At 35.3% G+C, this 24,992-nt stretch overlaps 3 protein-coding genes across 3 annotated transcripts; all 3 read right to left on the bottom strand.

The window, feature by feature from the left end:
• Positions 1-11,700: 11,700 nt before the first annotated feature.
• LOC131619688 (uncharacterized) lies at positions 11,701-12,708 on the bottom strand. Its single transcript, XM_058890759.1, has one exon. It carries the CDS (start codon positions 12,706-12,708, stop codon positions 11,701-11,703), a length of 1,008 nt encoding a protein of 335 aa, XP_058746742.1.
• Positions 12,709-14,347: 1,639 nt separating this feature from the next.
• Positions 14,348-14,734, bottom strand: LOC131619687 (uncharacterized). Its single transcript, XM_058890758.1, has one exon. The coding sequence runs from the start codon at positions 14,732-14,734 to the stop codon at positions 14,348-14,350; it is 387 nt and encodes a 128-aa protein (XP_058746741.1).
• A 2,188-nt stretch (positions 14,735-16,922) lies between these two features.
• LOC131617834 (uncharacterized) lies at positions 16,923-18,525 on the bottom strand. The gene is made up of 6 exons (XM_058889086.1): positions 18,367-18,525; positions 18,176-18,289; positions 17,847-18,105; positions 17,642-17,756; positions 17,217-17,384; positions 16,923-17,118 (listed from the first exon to the last, which is right to left on the bottom strand). Exons 1-6 carry the CDS (start codon positions 18,463-18,465, stop codon positions 17,082-17,084), a joined length of 792 nt encoding a protein of 263 aa, XP_058745069.1. The 5' UTR covers positions 18,466-18,525; the 3' UTR covers positions 16,923-17,081.
• Between the last annotated feature and the right edge of the window lie 6,467 nt (positions 18,526-24,992).

The raw sequence follows: 24,992 nt of genomic DNA, 5'->3' as shown, positions 1-24,992 counted from the left end.
GCAAAACTGGGAATTATAGGCTCCGAATATGACTTTGGCTCCAACATGAAAGTCATAGCTCTATCTCGTAGCTTTCCGACGATTATTAGAACGCCTCAATCGAACTCCTGAAACTCCAATTATGATCGTTTTCGTGCAGACTGCTAAAGCTAAAAAATAAAGTGCGAAAATTAAATAAAGCTAAAAATAAAATAAATTATAAAAACATATTAAAACATAAAAATAATTAAAACAAATGGAAGAAATGCTTTAGTACACACATGGAAGAACGTGCATCAAAATGCATTGATCAATCGCATTTCATTTATTTATTTTTTGTCTCTTTATTTTTGTCATGTACACTTCTTCTACCTTTCTTTAATTGCACTATTAAAGTTATTTTATTATGTCTAATTTGTTTTATCACATGATCGAATCAATTGCTTTAATTTACATTTTAGTCATGTCTAGCTAAATTTATAAGTGTTGGAATGTGAAAACCGTCGATTCGATGATACTCTAAATGGTCTTTCTTTGAGAAACTCTAATGAGGTTGTTTTGGTTTTAATCATAACTTTTATAAAACTTAATTTTTGTCGGTTACTATGAAAGTAGAACCATGTATATGTCAGGTAAGATCAAAAGACGCCCGGTACAAAAGATCAAAATTGCTTAGTTATTAATTGATAAAAACTGCGAAAGCACTTTGTCAATTAATTAGGAAGTCTAACATTTCTAGAAATTAATTTAAAAACTATTTATGAAAACGCGTATTTATAGCTTTAAGATCCGGTCACCCAAGCGAAAGCTTGGAACCCTTTTAAATTAAACTTTCCAATCAAAATCACTTTTCAATCGAGTTAAGAGTCTAATTACTTAAAAAGGATTTATTTCTTTAACACAATACGTGCCATCCACCGTGACAGTGGATAGTATAATTTAGAGAGTAAAATCCGGTTCTGAATATGCGGAAGCGACAGTTCCCGTTCAATTGGTTCTTTTCAAAATAGAAAGTATTGTCCCGTAGAAGTTCAATTTATGAACACCAAAAGTATCAACAAATTGATGAGATCTATATTCCAACATTACTTCTCTAATATTAATTCAAGTCCTTTATTTAATTTACTTTACGCAACTTCAATCCTAGCCTTAGATAAACACCGTAACGATAGAAACGATAGATTGACGATTAGGTCTCTGTATGTTCGACAGTCTTTTTATTACTCCAATATGACCCGTATACTTGGGAAAGCACTGATCAGTTGCCCGTATATATATATATATATATATATATATATATATATATATATATATATATATATATATATATATATATATATATATATATATATATATATATATATATATATATATATATATATAAGGAGAATAAATATTACGGGATTAAACAAAAATCCAATTAAACACCATCAAATATGTAATTGTTCAATCCTAGGTTGTCATGGCACAAAAAAAATTGGGATGCAAGGAGATGAGTTCCAAACAACAATTGGCGCAGAGAGAGAAGTATCAGAAGCTAAACTTTTAGCGCAATGTGAATACCCTAAACTCTCTAAGGATGTGGTTATTCTATTAAATGGGAGAATTATATTGAATAAGGAGATTAGGTGTTTTAATCTCAAGAGTCTAACCCATAATTTAGTGTGCATGACATGGATTAGTATTTTTGCATGATGGTGGATGTCATACCCCAAAATTTGCCCTCATGTTTCTAACCCTGATTGGCTTTTGTTTCACATTCATTTGCATATTCCACTAAGTCATAACATTCATAATCATTCATTTCATTGAGCTTCTAAGGCATGAGATCAAGAGATTCTTGTAATTTCGGCTTTCCCTGTTGTAAAGGTAATTCATTTGGTTACTACACTCAAGTTGGGGCAAGAATTTGAACTCACATTGTCATACCCCAAAGTTTGTCACTCTTCATATGTTTTAGTTTCTAATCTATTTCGAATAATTGAGATAGCACAGTTGGTAAAAGAGCATGTGGAAAGAATACAAACACAAGGTCCCGAGTTCAAACCCCGCCTCCTTCTCAATTACTTGTTATTGCTTTTGTTTGGTATATATTAATTTTTAATTTTAGTATAGATTAATCTTATTATCTTTTTAAAAAAAAAATTTAAAAAAATTTTATTAAAAAGTTTAGGTGTCACGTTATTTAAATATTAGAGTTTTTTATTACTATTATTTAGTTTTTTTATTTTTTTTATTAGTCCTCGTTCATAGGAACAGTAACGGATTCAAATCCGAGACAGCATATTTGATATCAAATCTCCAAAACCTTTACAAAAATCTTTCCAAATCTTCATTCCGAATTTGAGCCCAAATCACATTTAATCTTTGATTCCATTAAAGATTTATACAAGTTTTGTTGACCTAAATTGGATCTACTATAAGTATACAAGTGAATGGGATCAAAAGAGGGGGTTTTTTTTCTTTGGCAGTCGGCGGAGCCTCATTCAAGAACAAAACCGTGGCTTTCTAGAATTTGCAAAGGGAGAATTCAATCCATTCAAGCTCTCTTGAGAACCGAAAAAAAAGGAGAAGGGGTAGAAGTTTCGGAGTTTATCGTCTCTCGCGATCTACATCACGAACGCGAAATGGAAGCTCCAAAAGCCGCCGTCGATCCGCGCTAGAACCCTCTCCGCCGCGCCGCTTGCACCTCGTGGTCGAACCTGGAAAAACGAAAAGGGAAAATCAAAGGGAGAAAACTCGAAGATTCACGGCAAAGAGGTAATCCGATTTACACTTAGCTTTAGGATTGATTGTTATGATGATTGGTTTTTTCTTATTGTGTTCGATTGGAATTTTCTGGGAATTTAGGGTTTGAAGGATGGGGATGAATATTGTTGATTTTTCTGGGTTGTATTATGAATATGGTTGTTGTTCTTTGAAGAGAAAGAGGAGAGAAACCGAGTGAGAGAAAAGATTAGAAAGAGAAAGATTATGAGAAAGTATCTAATAGTTAAAACTTGAAAAAAAATTTCCTCTCTCCGCGTGCAACATGATGGTTCCATTTTTATTATTATTTTTTAATTTCTCTTTGTTCCGCCATGTGGCGGCGTACGGTTGGACCAAATTGGGAAGGAATTAGTGGAAAGGACCACTTCTTTATACTGATACATCTTTCTTAGTTGTTAGCTATTGTTTAGGGTGAGTTTGTTTATTTTCCTTTAACTTAGATTTTTTCTTTTGATTAGTTTAATTATATGACTATTAGATTATTCTAGTTGGTTTTTACCACAAGAAAATATATAACAAAATCTCCTAATAAATTGAATTCTACTTTTCCCCTTAATAAAATAAAAAGGGACGTTGCTTTCATTTTATTAAAAAAAAAAAATAAATTCTAATTTAGTCTTAACTAATTAGTAATGTATTTAGTTGTATTAAACAATATAAATCACAAAATACAAAATTCATTTTATTAAGACTTAGTCATTTATTTAGTTTTATCGGGCATTCATTAAATTAATATCGATCATTTAGTTTTGATCATTAAAATATAAAGAAAACAAAAATATAAGACACTAAGGATATACCTCTAATTTGGATTAAAATTAATTTGATTTTTTTTAAATTGAGTTAAAAATATTTAAAACATTAAAATTTAATTTATTATTCGTTTCGACTAAATCTATTGGTCGCGATGGATAATAATCGATTATTTGATTATTTAATCAATTATAATTAAAATAATATTTATTTTGCTAAATGGTTTTAACCAAATCTATTGGTTACGATGATTAGCATACCTTTTAAAACTCGTTGTTATTTGTAATCGAATCTATCGATTATGAGGGATAACGATAAAATCAATAATTAATTATTAAAACACATCAATTTGCTAACGGTGATAATCGAATCAATCGATTAGAATAATTAGCAATGCTTTTATTAATCTGTTAATTATGGTGATCAAACCTATTGATCATCGCGATTAATAGTACAAATTAAAATCAGGGTTGTACGCCCAAATCCTAAAACACTCAAAATACACTAAACCACGATACTACGGTGTTTCAACACTGCGATGTTCACAACTACGATAAGGTAACTCAAAATACCTTCGAACATTCGCATTTCAAAACAACTTCAAAACAAATTCAAATAAATTCAATTCTAAGGCGTACAATCCTGTGCCCCGAACTACGTTGACTCTGATTCTCCCTAAGGAGATACGTAGGCACTTGGCAACAAGGCGAGTCCCCTTCCTCAAAATCTCAATTTTCCCCTTGTTAAAATCTTTATAAAACCTTGACAGTTAGCCATAAACCTTTATCTTTGAATATTAGCCATTAGGAAAGGGTCGAGGGTGCCTAACACCTTCCCTCGACCTGAATATAGTATCTTACCCCGAATCTCGTATCTACGTAGGGTTTCCTATTCGCCCTTCAGAATAGGTGGCGACTCTAAAAGTCTAATTTTTAGGGCAGGTTGCTACAGTGGACTCTAAACCTTTTAGCATAAATGAGGAACTCAAGAAGAAAGTGTGGTTGAACGCCGTGAAAGAAGAACTTGAAGCTATATAAAGAAACAAGACTTGGGAGTTGATTGAGCTTCAAAATAACAAGAAAGCCATCAGTTTCAGATGGGTTTTCAAGATAAAGATGAATCTAGATGGATCAATTGCTAAACATCAAGAAAGTTTAATAGCTAGAGGACTTATACATAAATTTGGTTTAGACTACTTTGAAGTGTTTGTGCATGTAGCTAGAAATGAAACAATCATATTGGTGATTACTATAACTGCTAATCGAATTTAGTCTATGATTTATTTAGAAGTGAATTATGCTTTTCTGAATGTTTCTTTACAAGATGAAGTTTATGTGTTACAACCTCTTAGATTTGTGAAAAATAACTAGGAAGGGATGGTGCATAAGTTGCATAACCCCTTGTATGGACTAAAACAAGATCCTAGAGCTTGGAATCTGAAAATTGATTCATTTTTCAAGCTTCAAGGACTTAGAAAATGTGAGAAAGAATATGGGGTCTATGTTCAACATACCTCTAAAAGAACTATGATTATGGTTTGTCTCTATGTTGATGACATATTTCTAACAGGGAGTTGTTCATATGAGATAGTCAAGTTCAAGAAGGTTTTTATGAATGAGTTTGAGATGATTGATATAGGAAACATGCTATATTTTCTTGGGATGGACATTATGTACTCTGAAAAGGGTATGATCTTGCATCGTCTGAAGTATGAACTTAAACCTCTGAATAAATTTGAGTTACCAAATTTTAAATCTACAATCACACCGGCTGAAACAAATCACAAGCTGGATTCTGATGTTGAGGGTTATAATATAGGTGCTACAATGTTTAAATGGTTGGTTCCATCATTGAGATATCTATGTAACACCAGACCTAATATTTGTTATGCAGTTGGAATTTTGAGTAAGTTTATGAACAAACCCAAGTGGTCACATTACCAAGCTGCTGTCAAGATACTAAGGTATTACTATAAAAAAACAGGGATCACTGAAAACAACTTGGTAATGTGATTACCAAGTTGCTGTCAGGATACTAAGGTATTACTGCATTTGATCATTGTTTATGTAGATGGATTTGATATATGAATATGGACCACTGTAGAAAAACACCATTGGACTTGGTATACAATGAATAATCCGATTTTTACTGAGGGTATCCTGACTGTGTCAAAGTTGCAGTAAGTTTAGTATACGATTTCTTAGTTACCTATTTCAAGCCATATAAATATATTTGGAGTTTGCATATTAAGTTAGGATGAGGTAGCTCAAGGCCAGAAGAAGGTTGCATTTAGACATCTTCATTGAGATTCCCGTGTAATAATGATGTATTAATATCAAGTTGGAACAAGGGCCATTGTTGAGCAGTTGTAATGGCCAGAAAGTTCTGATTGTTGTCATATTTACAACTAGACTGAATGTGACTAAGTAATCAAGTCCTTCCATTTTGAGTTACTCCCTTGGAAACTCATTTTGCCTTATACCTCTCTACAGATCCATTAGCATGTAACTTGAGCTTAAACACCCATCTACATCCAATGATTTCCTGAGATCAGGCAAGGGAACCAGTTTCCATGTATTAGTATTCACTAGTGAAGTTAGTTTAGATTGAATAGCATTTTTTCAATTTTCATCACAAATATCCTCATCAAGTGAATGAGGTTCAACAATAGATGACAAATTGAGAATATATGTGGGGTCAATAGTAGGGACATTATGGTAAGAAATGAAATAAGAGGGGGATACTTACTTATGGAAGATGATGTTGCAAGAACTAAATGAATGGAATTAACTGTATTCTCAATCAAGCTACAATGATAATTTTGTAAAAATGTTGGACGTTTAATGATTCTAGTGGATCTTATAAGTTGAAAATTATTGTTTGAAGGTGAAGGATCCAAAGAGACGGCTGGAATAGACTCGGGTTAAATATTGGAATTGGATGGCATGTGAAGAAAAGGATTCAACGTGAGGAATCTCAGGTGTAAGTGATGTTGAAGGTTTAGAATGAACAATGTCAGTTGCGACTGATTGTTCAGACTTATGAATGTATGGAAAGTCAAAACAATCATTTGGAGGATGAGATACATGATGATATGAATGATTGTGGGAAGTGTGAGATTGAAGTTTATAAGGGAAGAGGATTCAAAGAAAATGACACCTTTGGACAGAAATATTTCTTTGGAAGAAATATCAAATAAGATGTGACCCTTAACACCAGTCTGGAGACCCAAGTACATGCACTTTTTGGAGGGCTCTAGTAACACCAAGTATGTGTTGGTGTTTTCTCTCAACTATGCAGTTTTGTTGAGAGGTACCAACACACGATGTTTGTAGTGTAATTCCAGTTTCCTTATAGAAATATTTGAGAATAAACTTGTTACCATTATCTAATCTAATAAACTTAATTTTGGTATTAACATGAGTATTAACCATAGATACAAAGGCTTTAATTAGGGTTTATGATTATGGTTTACACTTTATATGAAAAACCCATCTAAATATCCTTTTGTCATCTACATTTGTAAGAAAATACTTGTGACCATTAATAAAAGGAACGGATAAAGGTCCACGTATATCCATATGTATTAGGTCAAAGTTGTTGATAGATTTATGAGTGTTGTTAGGAAAGGGATTTCTTTTTTTGTTTAGCATAGAAACAAACATCACAAGGTAACTCCAACTGCATAATGTGGACAAAAGTGAAAGAGTTATTTAGTTCAATGAATTTGTCAAGAGAAGGATGACCAGAATGAAAATGCCAAATACTACAAGAATCATGAGATGAAGGAACGCGTTGATTAACATAGTTTACATGTGTATTATGGTTTAAATGAAAAGCTTTAATACATGAGTCAGAAATGTATGATAGTGTTTTGGAAACTGTAACTCGAGGATGATTGATAATGTACAGGCCACCTCTCAAATCAGTTGCATCAATTATATTTTATGAGCAAGAGTTTTGTATAACACAAGATTTGGTAAAAGTGAGTTGGCAATATAAATATTGAGTTAGTTTAGGAACTAAAATGAGATTGAAATAAAATTAACGCGTGCCCAATAAATTGTTTATAATGAAATTGTTATAAAAAATGATGGTCCCTCCATAATCAATGGTGACCAAACAGCCATGACGGAGTTTAACTATAATGAGAGAGATTTTCTTCAAGCAAGAGAAAAAATCTCGAGAGAAGCATACTTGACCAACGTCACCTATATCAAGTATGAAAGAATCAGAGGTGACACTGAGAGGAAAAGTATAAATAATAACTATATTGGACATGGAATGAGTAGTGAGGTGATTAACACTATGAATTATCATCAGGAACTTCCTCATCATGAGACTCATCAAAAGTAACATTGTTGATCAGTCATAGTTGCTGCCAATTGGAGGTATCCATGTTTCTTGAAACATATCAAAGGTATTATTTGTCATGCCACAATGGATGCAAACTTGATTACCTCTTCCTCAACCATTGAATGATCGAACACCTCTACCATATCTGCCACGAGAAGAAGAACCTCTACCTTGAAATTGACCAGCAGGAAACGCAAGAAGTTTGGATTCATCCATTGGAGTAACAATTTCCTTTCTTGATGCATAAGTAAAGAATAGAACTTTTAATGTTGGGAAGAGGATCCATCAACATGATTTGAGATCTATCAGCTAAAGATTAATCATTTGATTCTTTCAAGAATCTGAAAACTTGATCAGAATCCTTGTAACTACTAAGGATCGCAACGAGTCGGATCGGGTGCGGGTTTCACACTACCCAATCCCGCACCCGAACCCGAACTGAAACCCAAACCCAAATGTTGTTCGGGTGGCAAAGAAACATTAAAATTGCAAGCTGGAACTGGGCGAAAACTATCCATTTCTTGCCATAACATCTTGAGCTTGGAATAAAAAGAAGAGATAGAACAATAACATTGTTTTAGAATACAAATCTCTTCTTGAATATCTGAAATTCTAAACACTTCATCATGATAAAATTGATTGTTAAGTTCCTTTCATATGCTTGAAGCGGTTTCCATCCATAAAATGTTTTGAGAGATTTCAGGATCCAGAAAGTTATTTTACCTTGACATGATTCTCGTGTAACATTGATCCCAACCAATAGAATCATGATCTTCATTTGGTGTTCTTCGTAAGACATCGTTGATTAAGTGAAGTTTATTCTTGAAGCGTAATGTCGTCGTCATGGATCTGGACCATGAAAGATAATATCTGGCATTTAACAATGAAACCACTAACACAGTAGCTGGATTCTTCTTCGGATGCATGAAATATGGATTGAGGGTATCATTATGAAAACTTTTGTTGGTGTTGAAATTCGCATTAGGTTGAGCTTGACCATTACTGATGCTCGATGAACTCTCAACCACAAATTACAACTAGATACAAGTTAGTTATTGCTAGGAAAAACTAAAGATAATACGGAGAGTTTAGCTAACTTGTCGAGCAAACAATTGTATTAACCATCATCTTTCTTCATGCTTAACAAACTACCAGTTCTCTCTGTGTGTTCTTAGCAATTTGGCACTAGATTGCATATTTTTAATAGAGCCAATTCATTATAGGAATAGAAAGGAATGTTTTTTTCTAAAAGCCAGAAACATATATTAAAAGGAACCGAAGTTCACAAAGATACACGGGCAAACCAGCCCGGAGGGAGAAAAATTACACGCCAATTGCGATTACGATAAGTAAAAGAGAGGATTTCTACTAAATTCATAAAATCTACAATAGGGTTGGATAATTTTCCCCACAAAATACCATCTCCAAACCAAGGTCTTCACATCCCAAACAATGTCGGAAACATTCCACGTATCATCGTTGAAGGTAATACCGTTACGAACCAACCACACAGTCCAACATACCGCCAACCACACCACTCCCTCCTTTCCCTTACGAACCCCTTTTCTCCTAATGAAGTCACTCAAAATTAAGAAACTCTCTTTGAAATCCTCCGCCTTATAATCATCGAAACCAATACATTCAGCTATATCTTTCCAAACCAAATCCATCGAGTTGCAACATAACAGAGTATGGACAGAATAATCATCATGAGTGTTGCAAAAAATGCAGCCATAGTTGTTAGGAAAAGACATACCTCTTTTAGATAACGCCACCTTCGTCGGGATAATATTCAAGAAACATTTCCAACCGAAAACCTTTACTTTCTACGGTACCTCCATCTTCCAAATGCGTTTGAACACTCCATCATGTCTACCCATGGGACCAGAATAAAAATGCACGTTACTAACAATGCTAACACAGCTTTTCACTAAGAAACTACTGTTCTTCTCCACCTGCCACATGACCCGGTCATGCTCCCTGTTCTTTGGCATGACAAACGCCAGCATTTGCTGCAGCAGAAGCAACTCAGCAGCGACCTCGGGCCTGTCCCGATTGGAACGACTAACACCGAAATCGCCCCAAGTCCAAACATTCGCCTGCCAGCTCCCCATTAAAGCTACAGCTACACTTTGCAATGAAGAAGCCGAGAACAGTAGAGGAAAAACCTCTTTAAGACAACCTGCATAAGACCATTGAGCAGACGAAAAGGAAGTGTAAAATCCCTTACCAATATCATACCTGCAATTTTGATAAAAATGATCCAAAGGCTGCGTCTTTAGTAAGGACATAATTTCGTTCCCCCATGCCGACTTAAGAGAACTCCCTCCATTGATATCGTCTCCGTCAACCACCTTTAAATTAATGTCGCCGTATCTTGCCTTCAAAATGTTATGCCAAAGAGAATCTTTCTCATCAAGAATTCCCCACTTCCACTTAGATAGTAACGCCAAGTTGAAAATTTCAATCCGTCTAACCCCCAGACCATCCTTTTCAAAAGGAAAACACACTTTGTCCCACTTAGCCCAGTGAATACGCCTCTTTTCATCCGCTCCTTCCCACAAAAAGAAAATGTGAATATAGCCAAACTCCCTAAAACCGACTTCCAAAGCGTAATCCTCCCCCCAATACTTAGGAGACTTCCTTTCCAAGAGGACAACTTCTTCCTTATCTTGCCTAACAGGGGCTGCCAAGTCGATATCCTCCTCGGGTTGCTTCCAATAGGGATGCCCAAAAAGGTGAACTCTTTATCCTCCTTGCTTCAAGCTAAAAATTTAGTGACAATATCAAGAAAATTGTTACTAATATTAATTCCGATGAGTTTTCTTTTTCGAAAATTAATACCGAGCCCCGACATCATTTCGAACCTCCTCAGCACGGACTTGATATCCCATAGATGAGCCCAACTACCATCTCCAATCATAGGGGTATCGTTCGCAAATTGAAGCACATCTAAGAAGCAACACTCTTTTATCACAAAACTAGCATAGTCTCCGTTGGCCACCGCTCGATTGATTAGGAATTTCAATCCTTCCGCAACAATGACAAAAAGGAACGGAGAAATCGGATCGCCTTGTCGCAATCCTCTTTCTACTATAAACTCTTTTGTGGGACTCTCGTTAACCATGACCGACATGCTACTAGAAAAAACCATCCCCTCCATCCATTTCATCCATTTCTCCCCAAAACCCATCTTCCGCATCATAGTTCGAAGATAAGCCCAACTAACCTTGTCGTAGGCTTTTTCAAAATCAACTTTAAAAAGTAAACAACCCTTCTTCTCCTTAATGGAATAGTCCACCAACTCGTTAGCCACAAGAACTCCGTCTAACAAATGCCTTCCAGGGACGAAAGCACTTTGGCTACACGAAATAATGCTTCCGATAACATTTTTTAGTCTTCCTGCCAAAGCCTTGGATATAATTTTATGTATGCTTCCTGCCAAACATATAGGCCTATAATCGTCTAAATTCAACGGGTTGTTGGATTTAGGGATCAAGGACAAGAAGGACGAGGTTATACTTTTAGAGAGGAAAGCACCCGCGTGAAAATCTTTAAAGCACTTCAAAACATCTATCTTTATAAACTCCCAACACTTTTTGAAGAACATGATTGAATAGTCGTCCGGTCTCGGACTCTTACCTCCGCCACAATTCCACACCGCCTCTTTTATCTCCGCTTCCTCAAAAGGTTGTTCCAAAAGACTCATATCCTCCATACTCAAAGAATTTAATCCCCCTCCTTTAAGAATCGGGCCTATTCCATTCTTCCTCCTTAAACTTAGAATTTAAATGATCGAAAACCTTCCCTTTGACATCCGCCACCGAAGAGAGCAGCCCCGACTCAGTAGAGATAGCTCCTATGTAATTCCTTCTCAAGCCTTTTTTTCATAAGCGAATGAAAATACTTACTGTTAACGTCACCATCATTTATCCATCTCACTCTCGCCTTTTGTTTAATCATGTTCTCCTTGATTTTAAGATTCAACCAAAACTTTCTATTCGCGTTACCCCTAACGTCCTCCTCCACCACAATATCCGGATCAAGATCATCGATAGAATTGATCTCCCTCACCCCTTCCTCCATGTCCAAATCGATTTTGCCGAAGATGTTAGCACTCCACCATAATATTTTCCTTTTTAAGATTCTCAATTTTTCCTTCAAGACATAATCACCATGACCGTTAACAATCAGCTCCTTCCATTCCCTTTCCAAAAAAGGCATGAGTTCTTTATGTTGAAACCACTCGTTGTTGAATTTAAATGGCTTCGGTCCCCAATCCTTGTTATCCACCACTAACCACTCGGGACAGTGGTCAGAAATGTCTCTCAACCCCACGAGTTGCCCAACTACTCCCCACCTAGAGATGATATTGTTAGACACGAGAAACCTATCAATACGACTTTTGTGTTTTCCGTCTCCGCTGAACCAACTGAATCTCTTCCCTTTACATGGAACGTCAATTAAACCAGAATTGTCTATAAAGCTGGAAAACTCTCCCCACTCTGTTTGGTTGCCTCCCACGGACCTTCCTAATCTCTCTCCTCTATTCTTAACGGCATTAAAATCGCCCCCGATAAGCCACTCACCGTCACAATAACAAGCCTGCAAATCCAGCAATTTAGCCCAAAGAGTACGCTTCGCTGACAGAACACAGGCAGAATATACGTTGCACACATAATACATCCTATCCTTCCATATAACTTTAATACCAAGAAAATCTGGCCCTCTAAAACTAAGCAACACCTCCATAATTCTAGCATTCCATAAAATGATAAGGCCTCTGGACATACCTTCAGAATTTGAGGCAGAAAAATCGACTTCGTCTTGACGCCAAAAACTTTGGGCCATTTCCACCGAACATGATCTGAGTTTCGTCTCCTGCAGCCAAAAGATATCCGCCTTCCCCTTGGTTATAATTTGATGTATACACCTTCTCTTCACCGCGCTACACCCCCCTCTAATGTTTAAGGTTCCAACAATCATCGAGACACCTTGATAGCACCCTTCCCTCCGTCTTTTGCCGCTCTACTACAAAATTCCATAACTTGAATTTTGTCCCTTAGAACTTCATCTGTCTACGATGAAACTACCCCCAACTTGCCGATAGCCCTCCATAGATTTTCACTCCCCCATGTCTCAAGGATAACACGTGTCTTTTGTTATTACGAAAGAGGTCGGATTCCTCCAAATGCTCACCATACCTCCTGGCGCCATCACTGATAATATCTTTCTCCGGTAGAGAACAAGGAGAGATTGGATCAGAAGACTTAGCGCTATCCACAGGTCTTGCCCCACCGAAACTGAGTGCAGCCACAGATCTAGTTCTCTTAGTTTTCTTGTTTTTCTTGGGCCGGGATACAGCCATTTTTTTAGGCCTAAAAAAATCAGAAACTTTTTTGTATTTTATTATTTTCGCTTTCCTCTTTCCTTCGTCACTGCAGGGAACTACTTCTACACTGCTATCGGGCCCACCAGGAGAAAGCAAAAAGGCAGCCGTATCGTTTGCATCAGAGAGTAAAGGTAAAGCACTGATACTATCCCTCATTTTTTCATGAACTTTCTCTACCTATCTGTCAAAAGAAACTTCTTTTGAGAAAAAATCCTCCTGCTGAATTGACTTGTCTTTCCCCTTATTCTGATGGTCACTATCAACACCTTGAAAAGAAAAATTAAATTGACCATCGGATAAAACAGTGTTTCCTATAAGATCTTCATCTTCCTCCCCTTCCTCTAACTCGGTCCCGGATTGAGACCAGGAATCTTCTGAACTAGACGCAACAGAACTCTTGGAGACATATGATGATCCAACATTTTTAATGCGAACCGGACCGAAAGAATCCTCACGGAAAATCAACCCATATTCCACCCCGTATATCCTTACCACTGTTTTTTCCATCAAAGAGAACGTCATGGGCACCCTCACCATCATCCTTGTTATATCCATACAAGACTTATTTGTCGTATTCTCATTAAGGCAAATGAAAGAACCAAAAGATTCAGCAAGGCTAACGAAAAACTCCGAGCACCAAGCGTGGCAAGGAACACCTTAAATACGAATCCACATCACCCTCTCCGAATCAACGTCTGAAGCATTCCATGGTCTAATAAGCTTGAACCACTGCTTCCACCAAGTTGTACCTTCTCCTATCAGCTCACTGATGAACCCTTCCTCTTTCTCTTCAAGGAGACACAAATTGGCCCCTAAAGGAGTGACTTTGACAGAAAATAAACCTTCAACTTCAAAATGAGTTTGGATATTGTAAGATGATCCGGGACACTGAACAACACCCACAAACGCCTTGGCCAATCTGCTCTTAACATCGTCTAGAGGAACAAAGTTGTTAACCCTACAGATCTCTGGATAAAGCTGCTTACCCGAGGAAACCACCTTGGCATAAGAAACACCATTCCTGACTCCCTTTGAAGATGAACCTCCCGAACCACCAATATCAAGCCTACTCCCCGGCCCGTAAGCAAACATTCTCCCCTATAAGCCTCCCGAACCCCCACCACCCCCTGGTCTCCTCTTCCTTTCAAACCTTGGAACGTTGGCATGCATCTTCTTACCGTCTATCACAATATTATCCAACCTCACAGCCAGCATTCGCACGTCTTCCACGTTAGTAAACCGAGCAAAACCATACCTCTTACCGAAATTATTCGGCTTGGGCGGGATAACCACTTCCACCACATTTCCATGACACCCAAATAACTCAAAGACATCCTTAGCCCTAATACGATCCTGAATTTCAGAGAAGTAGATGGAGACTAAACATTCATCCTCCCTGATTCTGCGCACTCCGTTGAACGGAAAAGTATCCCATCTCTGACTAAAGACCCGAAAATCTTTCTTCTTGGCTAACGTCCACTCCATTCCGATAAGCACCGCGTGAAGAACCTCCAGTCAGAAGCAAGGAAAAAGGAACAGGAACCTCTCTACCTGAAAAGGTAGAGAGAAGTTGGAGCGTTCTCTCTCTTCATTTTGTTCTATTTTTCTTTTTTTAATAGAAAGGAATGTTATGTGCATAGTATAGTATATTGTTGGGGTCACGTATTGTTTTTGGTTTGGTTGGCATTGCAATGAGTTCATTTAGTTGAATGGGAGATTGTGAAATGGCTTTTCAATTTTGTAATCACAATGAACCACTTTGTTTCATAAGAAGTTACATGTCTTGTTTTCATCTCAGTTAAATGCTTCAGTTATCTATTTACATACTATCAATTATTTAATTCCTTTGACTTATTAAGTTATATATATTGTTATGTGACTCAAATTAGGTACTCGTGTGCCTCCAATCATAGGCGGTTCTTGGGCCTGGCCAGGCTGGGCACATGCCCAGGCTCTGGCCCAATTATTTTTTGAATTTGACCCAAAAAAGTTTTTAAAAAAAAAAAAGCAAAAAAAATTAGAAAGGGCAAGAATGATGGTATCTAGTTTGTTTTGTTGAGTTTTGGAGATGAGAGAATCGGCCATGGCGTTTTGTTTTTTTTTTTTGGAAATCGGCCATGGTGACTATGGCGTTTTGTTTGTCGGAGAAGATGAATTCCATCGTCAGAGAGTATTAAAGTTGTTAGCTCACGTGTCCATGGTGCTTCATTGTGTTAATTAAATATCATATTCAATTATTCTTTAATTAGTCAAACTTTCTCCCTTGTTTTTTGGCCATTTTTTTATTCTTTTAATAATATTAAAAAATTGTTTAAGAGAATCTTTAATATATTAAAACACAATACATGTTTAGGCGCAAACTTTAGACCAAAATCCCGCCTAAACACGTGCATCGCACGGGGTAAAGTACTAGTTATAAAGAAGACACGTTACTGTTTGGTTTTACCACGTTATCTTACCAACTCTTATTTTTCATTTTTTTTTTAATATTTTATTATTAACCAAATGTAATTATTCTTTTTATTATTTCTTATTAGTAACTAAATGCTAATTAGGTTTAGTTTGTTTCTTTTTTGTTATAAATTTATGTTTCTACTTGAACCTCCCTTTTTGCTATTTTGTTAGGTTTTTTAATAGTTTCTTGATTATTTGATTTGTTATTATTAATTTCACAATGAAAAAAATATATTAAAAAATAGTTAATTATTTTAAACAATTTTATTTAATTCTAAATTATTTTTTTAATTAATTTTATTAAATAAATTCATTTAATTTATTAATAACTTTAATACATCTTTATTTGAATTTAGGTATTTTATGCAATTTATTTTTCCAATATTTTATGCTTGTAATTTTTTTATTAATATTCATGACTACTCCTTCATTCACATAGTTTATTTTTGAGCTTTCTTACAATGAAAGACACATTAGTGAGTCTTTCTTGCAATGAGACACATGCTTACTTGCACACGTTCATAGTTTGATATTGGGCTTTCTTAAAGTGAGGCCTATTCGATTAATTAATCCAATTACTCGTCTAGAAGACTAGTTCACTTTGCTAGTACACTTGTAGTTTAATTTGATTTGATTTGACTCTCTTATTATTTTCATGTTTAATCCTTTTGTGTATGCTTGTTTGTATGGGACTTGTATTGCTTTCATTTCATCCTCATTTCTGAAGCCTTGTAATAATTTTATTGCTTTTTTTATTTTCTTGAGTTTTATTTGCTTGCTTGCTTTTATGCTTGAATAAATTATGAACCCGCGCACTCTTGGTCCATATACCAAGTCATATCCCAAGTTCTGTAAGTCGATTGTCATCTGCATCGTCATTGACCGTATCACTACATTCTTGGTCCATATACTAAGCCATACTTCATGTTTTGTAAGTCGATTTTCTTGTTCAACTCTTTTATTTTAAATTATATTTTTGTTGACAAAATGATGAGTCTCTTTTATTTTGATTGATGACTATTTATATATTATATACAATAAATTTGTAGTCTATAAATTTTTGCCCAGACTTTATAATTTTTCTGGCTTCGCCACTGCCTCCAATATATCCATGTCAAGAAGAGATTGATTTAACTCATTTGTAAAACTATCTATAAATGTTGAAATATTGTTTAGTTAATGCTTTTAAAATAATTTTGATATATACATACACAAACCATGGATAACTTATTTGGTTGCTTTATTTCTAATATTCCACTCTCACATTAATTATATGATTCACTTTGTACTTATACATACATGGATGGAGGATTTGTTCATTATTACTTACATTATATATTATATATGTATACATGTATATGATCAATATTACTGAGCTTCAAACTTTAGGAACTATAATTTGTAGAAATCCATCCCTGAAAATGGAAAAAGAAACAAAAACAAATTATCAGCAAAGAAACAATATCCCAGTATTTAGAATATTATAATTCATTACCAGGAAAATAAAACTTACAAAAATTCAGCTGAGATATTGTCCTTGTTCACACCAATAGGAAGTGGCCACACAACCTCAAATGGTCCATATGGTATCTCTCTCTTAAGATATGAAGAAACTGCACAACCATTTGGACAACCTGCTACTTTCCAAGAACTACTAGAGCGTCTACCTTTGATAGATAACCTGCCAAAATTCACAAATTGACTCTTTTACTAGAAAGAAATTAGATCACATACCTTTAATATAGTACCATGTTTTGCAAAGAGTTAGGACACAATTACACCGAGATGAGACACAATATTGAAAGTCTACACATTTTTTAATAGATGAACCGATTGAACTTGTGTCTGACAACAAACACGTCTTTCATCTAAAGTGTCTCAACAACATAGAGAAAGACTATTACAATTCATAAATATGAAAAGAGTTGAATTGCTTACTTTTGATCATCAACCTCCACTCTTATGTCATCAACACTCGCACCAGGAACTTCCACCCTGATAACATAATTACCTTTTGATTTTGCAACATCCAATCTAGGTGACCACTCAACACCTGCAAAATAAAATAAAAGGTTAAAGGTTACACAAATATATTATAAAATTTAAAATGGTTCATTTTTAAAGTTTTCAAAACGGTAATCACCAATTTCAGAATTGTGTATTCTTTTGTCATTATTTAACTGCTCTCCTGGTTTAGTCTGTTTGCTTGGCCTAGCAAATGTAGGTGGCCCATATGCATCGAAATCATGGCCTTGCGCTTTAGTCATTGATTGCGCAACTGAATTCGAAACTATTGATTCATTCCCTGTAGGTCTTGCAAAACATGGTGGTTTTCCATAATTAGGAGGAGCATCACATTTAGCACCATTGGTTTTTGGAGCGACAAAAGATGTTGAGCCACCCTGAAGCACAAAATAAGGCAATAAAAAATAAATCCAATAACAATATGGAGTATTTCATCAATAAAAGTACCTTTTTAAGTGATGTGTGCCTCATACAATAGCCATAGGCAGAAGATGCTTGGCTTGCAAAATATATGTTATTGCCATGTCTCCTAAACATGGAATTCACACTACCACTGCAATTCTGATAGAGAAAGGAAAATAGATGAACAAAACAATTTGCAAACAAATTCATGAAAATATGCAATACTATTAGATTACCATGGGAAGAAGGTGGCTTGGTGAAATCTCATTATCGTCTGTGGAAGTAAAGTGAGCTGTGATTGTATGAATTCTGCGTTTCACCAACTCGCTCTCCATTTCTGTTTAATTAATGGTTCTGAAAAACTTGAGCTAATAAATGGATAATGCAGAATAAAATGTGGCGCGTATGGTATTTATTTACATGGGAAGTTGATTTTTTGTTACAAGATATTTTTCGGGCAAGAAAGATCACAAATGAGACCCATTCAATGTAATATCTCTTGAAAAGACAAAATACTTCTATAACCATTAAGAAATTTACACGGGTATAAATCCAACACGTAACTCTTCTTAAATGAATGTTTAAGGTTGTGTTTGGTTTTCTAAAATTAACTATACAAGGTTGTTTTAGATTAAATATGAGTGGAAAATAAAGTGATTTATGGTTGAAGAAGATGACTTTTGATCCAAACACATAAATTGTTATCGTTTCTTCGGCTTCTAGATTGTCTCCAACTTTCGTTGTTGATTTAGATGGTATATGATCTTCTAACAAGAAAGGTGTTCTACCACGTAGTTCACTCAAGTCGTCGGCAACAGTCCAAAAACAAGAAGAAGATAGACTTATCCTAAGGATTGGAGACAACGAGAAAGTCGATGGAACTCCTAATCCTAATGTGATGCTTCCACTAGTCATATGTAGTGTCATATCCAACAACTTAGTATTAAGGATCCTCATCGACCACAAAAGTTTATGCAACCTGGTGTACCTCATAGTCTCATAAGATTAGGATTGTGCATGAAAGAATTGAGGTCATGTGAAGGCGTGAACCATCTAGCATTCAATGACTCCTCAACTCGTCCATGTAGAGCCATAGATTTATCGGTCTCGTTTGGAGAAGATAGAAACAAGACAATTTTGAAAGTATGCATCCTCATTATCCCTTGTAAAAGTGTCTATAATGTTATCTTAGGAAGGTCGTTTATGGCAATAATAGACGTAGTGGCCTCCACAGTCAATTTGAAGATGAAATATATCAATAGTTTGAGTGAGTCGATCGTTATTGAAGCTGATTTACTTGAAGATTACCTTATACATGAAACATTATTGAATAACCCTTTCGTGACGGTCGTCACCATGGTTATAAATTGTGGACCGCTTCACGTGATGCGGTCGGAATATTGCGGTTGCGGTAGTGTCTGCATCCACATCAGGCCGCAATTGCGGGGTGATTTCAAATCACATAAAAAACCACAACATAACACCGCAACGGTCGCATCATAACATGCAACGACTGCATCAGCCCGCATCGGACGACATCAACATGCAATAGTTTGTGCATTGTCTTAAAAAATTACTTGGTTTATCTTTACTATTTATATAATAAATTTGATATATGTTTTAAAAAGATTCGAAGTGATGGCGAATTGTTATAGAGATATATGAAGAATTTAGAGAGGAAATTGAAGACATTAAACAGTAAATAAATAATAAATTATATTATTTTTTGTTAATAAAAAAAATTCACACCGCAATCTGCATCGCAATAGCAGCAATAGCCGCAACTGCAGTGGCCGCAACCGCAATTTAAAATCATGGTCGTCACCTCTGAGAGGAGGAAAAAGAATGTTTGTGGAGCAGTTGGTGTGGTCGACCTTGACGAACGAGAAGACGAAATCCTACTGGATTATCAAGTAAGTTTATCAATATGAGTCAAAGCTAAGACCTTAAGACTAAATCCGGACGACAAGTTTGAAACCGTCTAAATTGATGATGACCCAAAACATTTGGTTCGTATAGGTGTTGATCTGGCACCTACGATGAAAAAGGGGATGGTTGAGCGTTTAGAGAAAAAGTTGATCTTTTTGCGATCTTTACTAACGATATGTCGGGAATTGATCCAAACGTAGCATGCCATCAGTTAAATATCAACCCTTCCACAGAATATGTAGCTCAACAAGAAGGCGGCAATACCTTGAAAAGGCTGAAGTAACCAAGAAAACGGTACATGGCTTGCCTAACTTTATCTCTAAAGTGAGATACACATAATGACTCTCTAATATTGTACTTGTCAAAAAGACCTCAAGAAAGTAGAGAAAGTGTTGATTACACTGATCTCAACTAGGCATGTCCCAAAGATTCATATCCACTTCCAGACATAGACAAGATGGTAGATAGTTCTGTCGGGTACAAACTCTAGTCATTCATGGATGCATACTTTAGTTACAACCAAATACACATGTATGAGCTGGATAGAGAGAAAATAATATTCATGATTGCGCGAGCCAATTATCAATTAAACGTGACACTCTTCGGCCTAAAGAATGCAAGGGAAACATACTAGAGGATGATGAACAAAGTCTTCAAGGAAGATATAGGTGAAATGATAGAAATTTATAGGGATGACATGATTTTAAAGTCTAGCGAGGAAAATCTACATGATAAGCACCTCACTAGCATATTCAAGAGAGTTTGACGGTGCAACACTATTGCAGCTCAGAAAGCACATTACTCTCATCGTAGTCATGTCTGAGTCAATTATATTCACCGACCTATTCAAATATATTTTCATTGATTCGTAATATTCAATTCTAATCAGTTACTAATATTACCACGTGTTGCTCTCATCGTAGTCATGTCTGAGTCAAGGAGTGAGATAAATTGTATTACCTAATAGAAGATCTCTCATCCTATTAATCAATATTGCATTAAGCTTCAACACTTTATATGGATATTAAACCTAAATCTATCTTTAATCTTTAGCATATTAAATATATGAAAAGCTTTGATCTAGTATTGACTATGTTTATAGATGATAACAAAAACAAAGAAAGAAACGTATGAAGAATCCTATGGTTAATCTTGGAATGAGATACTTAGGTAATAATCACTAGCCATTGTCGTCAGATGAATTATGGGCAGTATCATGACATAGTAACGTGAAGGTTACTTGGTAGTTGGTACTACGAGTTATTGTAGGACGGTGAGTGGTCTAGATGCCCATAGAGAGTAGTAAGGCTTACTATACCGTGTATAAACCCGTAATCAGATGTAAATCTTATCAAGTAATAATTGGATCAGATATTTCGTAATACTAAACATGATATGTGAAGTTCTAATAGGTTGTCAACTATCCAATAATACTAGGGGTGATCACGGTGCGGTTTGGGCGGTTTTGACGAAAAAAATCATCCGAACCGCAAGAGAAAAAATCGTGCGGTTTGGTTTGGTTCGGTTGGCTTTTAAAAAAAATCTGAACCAAACCAAACCAACCTAATGCGGTTTGGTTCGGTGCGGTTGGTTCGGTTTTTTAGAAATATTTTATTGAACCATTCATATACATATAGATGATAACATAACTTTATATTTAGACATTCATACACTATTAAATAACAACAAAACCCGTCATATTTTGACAATAACTTTCTATTTAATATGTAAAAATTAAATTAGAAAAAATTGGAATAATAAACATAAAATAATAGTATAAAACAATATAAAATTTATTAGAATGAAACAAAAAAATAGAAGATACGAGAGATTAGTGAAGGTGAAAAAGAAAAAATAAAAGAGTTGAGAGATTAGAGAAGAAGATGTGCGATAAAAACGAAACTGAAATAGGGAATATTTGCCTAAAAATGAGAAGGTGAAAAAGAAATAATATAAGAGAGTAGAGAGTATAGAAAAAGAGGGAATATGTATGTGGCAAAGAAGACGCGATAATGCTATTAGAGATTTGAGAAGATCGAGACTAAAATCATGTGTAAGGATGAGAAAATTATTCGTAATCATAAGGTTAAAGTATTATAGATTTAAGTTTGGGTTGGATGTGAGTTAAGTAAAAGTTAGGTTGTAACATAATGCAGTTTGATTCGGTTTGGTTCGGTTTATAAAATACAAACCGCAAACCAAACCGAACCATGCGGTTTTGTTAAAAGATGACCCAAACTAATCCGAACCAAATGCGGTTTTTTGCGGTTTCGGTTTGGTTTGGTTTGGTTTGCGGTTTTCTATTGGGTTGGTTTGGTTTTGATCACCCCTAAATAATACTATCCTCGGCCTAGGGGGGACTAGTAACATGTAATTTGACGTAAATTTAAGTACTACTCCCTCCATTCCTTTATAAATGTCACTTTTGACAAAAAAAATTGTTTTTATTTAATTGTCACTTTATAGGTATAAAGTCAATTATATCCCTGATTTTTTAATTGACACGCTAATTGAGGAGTGTTTATGAAAGAGAAATGATAAAAATAAGGGTAAATTAGGAAAAAAGTTGGAAATATTAATTCTTTTTTAGTTGTCTTGGTAATATAAATTTTGGCAAGTGTGACACTTAAAAGGGAACGGAGGGAGTAGTATGATAAAATATCCTGTGACATTAGACTTGATATCTCAGGTTCTAACAGCCTTTAACTATTCCACAATAATATACTCAACCTAGGATGCTAACAGGCTCGTAATGTTAGACACAATTTCTGGTGTTCATGAGTGAAAAGGGTGATGTATTATTACTGCTATAGTGTGTGGTATTTATGTTGGTGATTTTAGTATCATCAATGTAATTTTGGTAGTAATGTGATTTACTGAAGGGCGATGCAATTATGCGTTAAGCTTGAAACGAGTTAGGGTAGTGCGGAGTGCACGCTCGTGGAGCCAAACGTACAATTGAATACGAATAATAGAAACGGGGTTCCAAGGGGCGGAGCCCCTGGCGGGGTGCGGGGCAGCGCCCCTGGCTGGGGTCCCGCTGTCAGGTCAGCGGACAGGGTGCGGGGTAGCGCCCCGAGCAAAATTTTTGTTTGAATAGTTACACTCTTTCCCAACGAACATAACCGTTTTATCGAACAGGTGCTTCGTTTCCAACCAACATAATTGTTTTACCGAACAGGTGTGTCTGTTCGTTTCTATTATTGGTCTCCTATATAAGGAGTCTTTTGGTCTCGATTTGAAACACGAAATTGTATACTTCCTCTACATTCTGATCTGTTCTCCATTGTCAGAAACAGATTGATTCTTCAAGAATTATCCCCGCAAAGATTTCGTGAACCCAGACAAGTATAGGGTCGAAATACTTTGTTCGGAAAGTGAACGAACACGATTCTTGAAGATATCTAGTATCATACAAATTTCTAACAATTTATTATATCTCGTATCCTTTTTCCTTCGTGAGATGTTTAGTGTCTGTATTTTTCCCTGCCTATTGTGTAATGCTACTCATCACTGCTAGCTATGAAGACCCGATGAGGCCTAGATCGGGAAGTTGCGGCGGTATGATATCCTACCTTGGTATATGGAATCAAATGATTAGTATTATTGATGAAATCCGTAACCAATAGGATTTAGGTGTTTTACTTAGATGTTATGCTACATTTATGAGATGTGAGTTATCCTAATAGATTATTCAAGTATGCCTTAACCGGGAAGATATGATAGAGAGTGATTCAGTGATTAAGATCAGGAATCCATTGAAATTAGTATCTTACCTCATATTGTTGTATATATTTTCTAGTAAACAGGCATTTGGATTGGACACAACAATGAGGACTCGATAGAGCGTCTTTTCCGTCGTGTTGAAGGTTTTGTTTAATTGTCGATATGAAGTATTGTTGTATAGTTTAATCTAGTCCATTTTATCCGGTACCAATTATTAATATCAATCAGTCTTGTGGGAGTGTTACCCCATCTCCCTTATATTCTAAAACGTTGCTTCCTGATTATGCAATATATCCTTCTTTGCTTGATTATGCATAGAATCCTGATTTGTCATAGTATGCCACTCTTCTTGATTTTCATGAGTAAGCCTTACTCCCTGATTATGCATTGTATCCTTCTTAAGTACTTGTTTGTCCCGGTGTGTGAATTTCTCTTTTGCTCTTCAACAAAATTTCCCGAATTCGTGTCTGTCCCTTTTAAATCACTACTTTTAAATCCAAAAATGAAAGAAAGAGTGAAAACAAAATTAAATAATTTTAAAATGAATACATTAATTTCATATGTATAAAAATTAAAATGGTAGACCAAACAGAGAAGAGATCTAGTTTCTTAATAATACTAGTCAGTAGACCAATCTATAATAAATAAGAAGTATAATTTTATTTAATATTGATTTACAACTTATTAATTTTTTAGTATAAATAAATATGAATTTAAATTTAAAAGAAAAATTGTCATATTACTTGATATAATTGACAGTTAATATATAATAACTTTATTTAAACAAATTATTTTATTACATATGTTTTTTATTCGGACATTATTGTATTACATATGTTTTTGATTCGGACTAAGTGGAAAGGGTCTTTTTTGATTCGGACTAAGTGGAAAGGGTCTACTACTGGAGACGTGCATATGGCAAGTTATGCTTTGTAGTTTCACTTTTTTTACAAGTTACGCTTTGTAATTTCTCTTTTTTACGATGGAAACTAATGGAAACTAACATACACACGTTTGACTTAGAAACTACACTTTGTAGCTTCTCTTTTTTACGATGGAAAACTAACAGACAGACATCTGACTCAGAAGCTGCACTTTGTAGCTTCTCTTTTTCATGATGGAAGACTAACAGACACGCGTTTGACTCAAAAGCTATACTTTGTAGCTTCTCTTTTTCACAATGAAAAACTAACCAACGCACGTCTGG

Source organism: Vicia villosa, linkage group LG7 (assembly GCF_029867415.1).
Source record: "Vicia villosa cultivar HV-30 ecotype Madison, WI linkage group LG7, Vvil1.0, whole genome shotgun sequence".
Classification (NCBI taxonomy): Eukaryota; Viridiplantae; Streptophyta; class Magnoliopsida; order Fabales; family Fabaceae; genus Vicia; species Vicia villosa.
This window is presented reverse-complemented; position numbering and strand designations above follow the sequence as displayed.

Bases quoted from the DNA above. Each gene is read 5' to 3' on its own strand.
- LOC131619687 (XM_058890758.1), bottom strand. From the start codon at position 14,734: ATGGAGTGGACGTTAGCCAAGAAGAAAGATTTTCGGGTCTTTAGTCAG.
- LOC131619688 (XM_058890759.1), bottom strand. From the start codon at position 12,708: ATGGCCCAAAGTTTTTGGCGTCAAGACGAAGTCGATTTTTCTGCCTCA.
- LOC131617834 (XM_058889086.1), bottom strand. From the start codon at position 18,465: ATGGAGAGCGAGTTGGTGAAACGCAGAATTCATACAATCACAGCTCAC. The intron at 18,290-18,366 runs GTAATCTAATAG...TTTCTCTATCAG, and splicing joins CAAGCCACCTTCTTCCCATG to AATTGCAGTGGTAGTGTGAA. The intron at 18,106-18,175 runs GTACTTTTATTG...TTTGTGCTTCAG, and splicing joins GGCACACATCACTTAAAAAG to GGTGGCTCAACATCTTTTGT.